The sequence below is a fragment of the Engystomops pustulosus genome, chromosome 3 (genome assembly GCF_040894005.1).
Source record: "Engystomops pustulosus chromosome 3, aEngPut4.maternal, whole genome shotgun sequence".
In the NCBI taxonomy this organism is placed as follows: domain Eukaryota; kingdom Metazoa; phylum Chordata; class Amphibia; order Anura; family Leptodactylidae; genus Engystomops; species Engystomops pustulosus.
This window is the reverse complement of record NC_092413.1, coordinates 83150059-83157997: the sequence shown is the minus strand read 5'-3', so window position 1 is coordinate 83157997 and position 7939 is coordinate 83150059. Positions and strand designations below refer to the sequence as shown.

Below are 7939 nucleotides of genomic sequence, written 5' to 3'. Positions count from 1 at the left end.
ATATATATATATATATATATATATATATATATATATATCTTCTAAACCGTAGCACGTAGAGTGGAGAGTTGTATTTGAAAAACCACATTTTCTATTGGTTTTCTTTAATATGACACACTATTAAGTTGCTATATGTTAGGATGTATGTAGCCCTATAGCTGGTTGAAAGGGTTAAAAGACAGACTATAAACCATAACACACAAATTCACGAGATAATTGTGCCTCTCAGGCCCTGCACTGTTCCCTTGAGTAATATGATTAGTAATCGATATTGTCAACTATGGTTACAGAAAATTAAAATGGAGCTAAATGCGTTTTTGTCCATTTGCCCAAATATTTTGTTTCCAGCATTGACAATTGTCTTCAATTGTGTTTTTCAGAGAGGAGCAAGCTTAGAAAACCTAAAACAACAGTTATGATGAAAATAAATTGCAGTAAATATTGCCCTCTATGACACACCTGCACCATCAGGGGCACAACTAGGAGAGCTTGGGTCCCATAGCAGATTTCTGCATGGGGCACCCCTTCCCCTTAAAAAATATATACATATTTGTACAGACATGATTATAAAATCACTTGCATTTATACACACATTTATATATTGTACACACACATAGGGGCAAATTTACTAAGAACAGTGCAATCTGTACTATGTGCAGTTTGCTTGTGTAGTGTGCAGGGGGCACCAGATTCATAATTTGTGGCGCCTGTTCTTCATGCACTGCTCTGACAGAGTGCACCACTTTTTTTGGTGCACCTTTAACCTGGGGCATGCAACACAATTCTTCTGGACTCTGCATGTTAAATCAGGCACACTGTCCGACTGAGCACCGAACGCTCACTTCAGTGCAGAAATTTGTGTCGCATGATGACTAGTGCAGCCGCGACACAAAGGGATCGCGTGTGACACATGTGGCGCGGACTATTCTTAAATTCCTGTGCAAGCGGTTTGCACCTAAAAGAACGTGCAAAGTCCGACAGAAAAGTGGCGTATGGACCTTAGTAAATGTGCCCTATAAAGTTCTACACTCCCTTTTATATACTATTACACACATACATACATACATACACCTATACGCACACATTTACATGTACATTCAGAATAAACACACCATATATACATACATATAGCAAATACACACACTTACAATATATACAGCATACACACCACATACACTCACACAGTATAAGTATATATTATATATATATATATTTTTTAATGCATAAATATTATATGAACACCGAATCCAGGTGGATAGGCGCGTCAATAATGCATGTCTGGCCACTGCTGGAAGAGTTGTGGTGGTGGCCGTATCGAAGGACGACAATCTCATTTCTATAGGACCGTATGGCTATATTTATGGGAAATTATCTTCACAAAGGTAATTTTTTGTCTAATAACATGCAATTGGAAAAATTAGGCATTTAGATTAATTAAATTAAATGCCTATGTCTAGAGGAGAGTACTCATGCAAGAGACTAAACTAGAATATAATGACAAGTTACGAAACTTGGGGTTATTCAGCTTAGGAAAAAAAATATGGCTGAGGGGAGACCTCATTACAAATATATGAATCTTTCCAAAAATCTTTTTATACCTATGCCTGTGACCAGGTCTACGCCTGGACAAAGCTTCTTTACTGTGCAATAGCTGATCATTTGAACATATTCACAAGAGGCCTTGTCTGCCTTTTTGGAGAGTAATAATATCACATCTTATGAGTGAAAAACTTTTTGTAAATAGTTTCTGTTGATCCAGGGGTTATTCTGACTGCCATATTGGGGGTTGTGATGGAATTTTTCCCTACATTGAGCCAACTGTTATTGGTATTGCAGGCATTTTCTTCCTCTGGATAAACACTGTATAATGTAGGATTAATAGGTTGGACGTGATACACCAAGGTCTTTTTCCAACCTCATTTAATACTTTTTAAAAAGTTTTACATTTAGGCAGAAATTCATGGCAGCCCCCTCCTGATGTAATAAACACTTAATGATAATACTCAGTTCCGAAAACAATTTGGACTTTTTACCAAAAAGGCTTAAAACCCCAAGCATACATTAACACCTCATATGCCACATTTATCAAGCTTTTAAATCCGGTAAAAAAAAAAAAGCTACCAAGACCTTACACTCATTTACCCCTTTACAATATGTATAAAAGGCAGAGCAAAAAAATATATGGTGCATGGAACACCCATATAATAATATCACGTGTTCACACTGAAGTTTATTTTAAAATACAGAACACCCCACTGATGGGGTAAATAATTTAAATTGCATATCATTGCGTCAATACAAAAACAACTGAATGACACGAGTGAATTCTGCAAGGTAGCAGAACATTAAAATATTATTGTAAAACAATCTGCAAGGCTAGGAGTTGCATGGTTTATAGATTCATATATTCCGTCCTTCTTTTACCATCTGACCAGGACAGAGTCGCCATTTTCCATAGAGTAAAACTGAAGTGTCTTCAGGTCATTTTCTAGTTCAATTTCTTTGCCTTCCATCTGAAAAAGAAAGTTAGAGGATATAAAATAATGTAATTCACAACATTTCAAGGTTTCTGAGAAGGTTTCAGAAAATGATGAAGGGTTTCTGGCTGTAAGGGTCTCACACCAGAACTGCTTCAAAGAATTTATGTCCTGAAGACACATGAAAGAAATGTGTTACCCAAATAAAGCTATCTGTACCACCCCATACACTCTGAGGTGTAGACTGGATGCAAGGAGGTTACTGGGTGCCATAATACCCACCATTTCAACATCCCAAGCACTTATCATTTCATTTTTCATTTTCCATTTTTGATTCCCAAAACATACTACAGTAGGGTCTGGGTCCTTGTTTCCCCCGTTTTACCTCCCCCCTCAAAACCCTGTAAGCCAATGGTCTAGAACAGCACGCTCTTGGCCAGCTCTCATTTTCACAACATTTCAAGGTTGTCATAACAAAATATACACATTTAACACTTTGTTATAATTTGGAAGGGTTTCCAATGTTAAAAAAAATATTAAACCTTTCCTTGAAAATCCCATTTGTTATTTTTCTAACAAATATTTTTACCAGGATGAGTTTTTAGTAACATAATTACTTGTACAAATAAATACAAGAAAGATTGTAATATATCTTATCAGAACAAAGTGCTTCTTTATTTGGAGTGACTCTTACCATGCTCCCTTTTATCTTTTGAATAAGTTTTTCGGTGTAACAGCAAGCCGAAATTTATAAAACTATCAACAAGTTTAGACGCTCTATGGAGGAGGGAATGGGAGCAGTAGTAAAAGTCTCCTCCCAGAAGATTAAAGTGGACTGAAAACTCACAGACAAGGCTGCAGAGATGAGAGCTGATGAAAATCGAGACTATGTGGGAGATTTATAATATGCTGGCCCTATGTTTTCCCCTGGTGACAGTGCAGTTCAACTCGAAGTCCTGCTTGGTGTAGAATTGTGCTGCAGCCTGAGCCTGACCAGGGACAGGCTGTAGCCAGTGCGCAGGAACGCCCAGACACCCGCCACGACCACTTGGAGGGAAGAGTGCACAATTCATGGCTCTGAACACGGAACTGCGCCTATTTAAGGGTTTGTATGCCAGTTTTCAGGAAGTTTTCAAGCCCTGATAAATATTCCCCTTTAAGTCACACAATGACCCGACACTGTGTTATGCCTTATGTTCACAAACAACACTGTTGATTTTGGAAAATTTGTTTTTAAAAATGTGTTTTTTAACTAACAGGCATAGTCTATCACATTTATGTATCCTCTAACAACATAATTTTTACATGATTAGCAAAGGGTTCTGACTACAAAGTGTGTCCATTTCAATTACAAGATCTAAACCCTGTAACCAATCGAGAAAAAAAAATATTTCTTACCTTGGAACTTTCATATGATAGTCTCAGTTCTGAACCAGGCACCTTGAGCAGGCGATAAAGCAAACCCTTTACCTTTTGGACAGTCATAGAATCTTAGGGATGAAAAAAAAAAAAAGATATTTAACCCTTTGGCATCGCAGCCTTTTTTCGTAATTTTTTCGCTCTCAATCTTCAAAGATCTATAACTTTTTAATTTCCCCATGAACAGAGCTGTGTGTGGGTTTATTTTCTGGGTAACAAATTGTACTTGTTAGTGATGATATTTATTATTCCATGCAGTGTACTGGGAAGCGGGAAAAAAATTCCTAATGCAGTGAAATTGGTGAAAAAACGGATTTGTACCATTTTCTTGTAAACTCACTTTTTGCGGCTTTCACTATGTGCTCCAAATAATACATCTCCTTTATTGATTGGCTCGGTATGATCACAGGAATACTAAATTTATAAAGTTTTAAAGTTGTTTTAATACATTAAAAATTAAAACCTTGTGTATGAAAACAAATAATTTAGTTTTGCCATCTTCTGTAGCTAATAGGATTTTCATAGTTCAGTGTACAGAGTTGTGTAAGGTGTCATTTTTTGCAAGATGAACTGACATTTTCATTGCAACCATTTTGACTGTACAACCATTTCATCACTTATTACATTTTTATTATAACGAAAACAAAAAAAAAAGAGAGGCAAAACAAGAGGACGGCACCTCGTGTATTATTGTAGGAAAAATTGGGAAAAAGTAAATTAAATTGAAATTAAAATATCCAAGGGATATGTATAGAGAGGGAGGGTATGGACAGTACCCCCCACCCCCCCTGAGAATCGCGCTCACCTTAAATAGCTTAAATCGAGAGTAGAGATACTCCAAAAGCTGCCCAACAGCTTGCCGGTATTCGCTTTATGCAAAGGCTAAACCGGTGTCACCCAGGGTCGGGCGAGAGCGTGCAGCTGGCGTCCCATATTGGAGTTTTATATGCGCATTTTTATCGCTCTTTTGTAAGTCTACTAAAATCTGCACCAAAAGTCCCAGCATCTCTTTCCGTATTGTTTTCTCTGCTCCTGTCATGTTTATTGGGCGATGGCCGGTGTGATTACTTCATAGCGTCTATGTCCATGGTGCACAGAAGACGCTGGGCTGGAGCTTGTGGCAGGAGAGTAGAAGAGAGCGGGCGCCCTGGTCCTGCATGTTGTGAGAGCTATTTCCATTTGTACTTGAAGAAGGGTGTTCCGCCCGAAACGCGTTTACAGTTTTTGGAATAAACAATTTAAACTTACCAGAAGACTCTCTCCATAATAGCGCTGTGCCAGCCTTTTTCTTGGTTTTCTAACCCCATTTTATGCTTATTACATTTTTAATGTGATATAAAATGGCAAAAAAGAGGCGTTTTTAGACATTTTGGCGCTATTTTCCGTTATGGGGTTCACCGCTGGTAACATTGCCGCGCTGCTGTTGGGCCACCATTGCTGTCTATGGGACCCCAGACGGTCGTGTGAATGAGGCCATAAGGATCAGAATCAGAGCTTTTTCTAATGTACCAAAGCTTTTATGTGCTGTCCTGAGACTAGTGCCATTGGCTTGTTGGTAGGTGAACCTTCTGTCCAATTTAAAGTCCTAATCTATCTAAACCATTCTCTACCATCTAGAGATGTTATTGGGCAAGTGATGAGAAGTCTTGCTTGAAAAAACGTAGAAAGATCCCAGAACCACAATTGAAAATTCTTGATGTATTTAATACATGTTAAAAAACTAGTAGGTTGGTATTGACATCCATACTGGATGACTCATTTCGGGCAACACAAATTGTTTGCCCTAAGTCATCTTTCAAGTGATGAGAAGTATCTGGTTTTCTCCAAACACAATGCTAGAAATTAAAGCAAAAAAGTTTCATATTGTATTCATCAGAACAGAGAAGTGTTTCTCACAGACAGAGTGTTGTTAAGTGCTATTTTGGAAAACGGACTCCTTATAATAGAGTGAGATATACAAAAAATACACATGTACTTTGGTACCACTCAAAGTCTGCATCTAATCTAATGTATCCAGGAGAATTAGGTTATACCTTGAAGTTTGACAATACACTGTTAGGTCCAATCTGCTGAAAACATGTATTTACAATGTTAAGGTAAACCTAGCTGATAGATGAAATTCTGTCATTCCTACTTGTCTTATTTTCCTGCACACGTTCTTTACACGTGTGCAGAAAGAATTGTGATCTCACGGCAACTGCAGCACCTGGTCCAATGCAGTATAAGCACTGGTGAATCCAAATGCAGTCAACCACCATTATCATGCATTCATCCTTCTCAAAGCACTTTTCAGGAGACAAGTCTGATGCAGTGGACAGGCTACTTCTTTGGTAGTAAGACATTATCAGAATGTAATATGTGTGGAGGGAGAGAGAACACATTTTGTACTGACCTGGTAGTTTCTTTTTTATAGGCTTCTGATCTGGTTTATCGGGGCACAGAATAGTCAGAGCTACAAATCAAAATAAGAAAATAACGCCATTTATCAACTGGGAAAACTCTGCCATCTTGTGACACACAGTTTATACTACTGTAAATACAATTAGCAGTTCTTTCCGACAGTACATCATTTTAAAATTTGCTGCAGCCCCTTATGGAGTGTAAATAGTAATAAATTGGAACCCATTTAGACTTTAGAAGATTTTAATGGATTTTTATATTGGGTCAGTATAAAGCATGTAAAACACAAAGCGCCAACAGCCCATCAATCTCTCAACCCTGCTTCACTTTCTTCTGATGCAGGTTCCAACTCTTCAAACAGAAATTGCATATAGGCCACAGACACTAGATAATTGCCATAGGTTTGTATGGACAGATTACGAGTTCACAACATAAACCAGATAAATGAACAATAGAAAATGAAAACAGGAACATAATATGTATTGCAGGCATTAACTTACTAAGCAGTTGATTTTTCAAGGCAAAAGGCTGTTGTTGCCTAAATTCTGCATCATCGGGTGCTCCATATTCTGTAACAAAGAACAAGAAAGTCAAAACTTTTAAACAATTTTTATCAAAGTATTTTAAGAACAATACAAGTTCAAAAAGTGATTTTGTAAAGTACAGAAACGTACATATTGAATACACTGGGAGGACCAATGTAATACCATACTATTGATTTTTTGTGTAAAATTTCATCTAGAAGAATGAAGCTCAGTTGTGATGAAGTTACATCAACAAATTGTCCTGCTGAGGAAAATTTTAATTCCCATTTGCTATTCGGTATTTCAAAAGTTAAAATTAGGATCCGGACATTAAATTCCAAAACAACAAGTCTTTAAAGAGTTACTGATAGGAGGACTGTTACCATGGTGAGTGAGCATGGGAATATAAATTCTAATGTCTGTCTTACAGATTAGTTGTATAATCAACTTTTCAGTTTATTCTATTCCCCAAATGAATCACAAGCTTGCGTAGTCAGCACCTCCTTCTGGACACGATACAGATACAGCGAGGAGAGTCGGCCCGGCTCTACTGCTATCTGCGCATGCGCTACATCACACGCACGGCTTGCAAGGCAATGACCTGGGTACACAACTCACTACAGAGTTTGCGCACGATGCGTATGATGCGGCATGAAGCGTTGCATACACAGATAGCATTGGAAACGAGCTGGTAGTCTCCACTGTATCTGCGCATGTACAGACGGAGGTGTTTCAGAGGATTATGAAAAATTCCAACTTACTCTCTATAAGTTCACTGTATCGTGGATGTTCAAGCAGAAACTCTAGGGATGGTTTATTCAGGTCAGCGTTCTGATTTCCACCCGATTTTAGCCATTCATTCCCAAACATCTTTCGGTAGTCAAGTTCAGCTCCCTTTCTTTCTTGTGGAAGAATCTGTTATGACAGAACAAACTTATTTAATCAAACAGTATTTTTTCCAAATTTTGTATGCAATATAAAATATATAAGCAAGAGCACAGCATAATTTGTGTCCCCATTTATTTATTAAGCCATAATATTTTGAAATTGCCAATAATATAACTGTATATATTTTTAGTTTTGTGTCAAGCAGCTGGAACCCCCCATTGATCCAAATAA

At 37.6% G+C, this 7939-nt stretch overlaps 1 protein-coding gene across 3 annotated transcripts in view; it reads right to left on the bottom strand.

Annotated features, from left to right (window-relative positions):
- Positions 1-1424: 1424 nt before the first annotated feature.
- The window catches only part of TBCE (tubulin folding cofactor E), a 32017-nt gene continuing 25502 nt past the window's right edge, over positions 1425-7939 (bottom strand). For all 3 annotated transcript variants that reach the window (XM_072141252.1, XM_072141255.1, XM_072141253.1), the window contains exons 13-17: positions 7582-7735; positions 6797-6865; positions 6289-6348; positions 3876-3967; positions 1425-2513 (exon numbers count right to left, since the gene is read on the bottom strand). In XM_072141252.1, the coding sequence (XP_071997353.1) occupies positions 2421-2513; positions 3876-3967; positions 6289-6348; positions 6797-6865; positions 7582-7735 (468 nt within the window). In that variant the 3' untranslated portion in view covers positions 1425-2420. The remainder of the gene's footprint in view (positions 2514-3875; positions 3968-6288; positions 6349-6796; positions 6866-7581; positions 7736-7939) is intronic.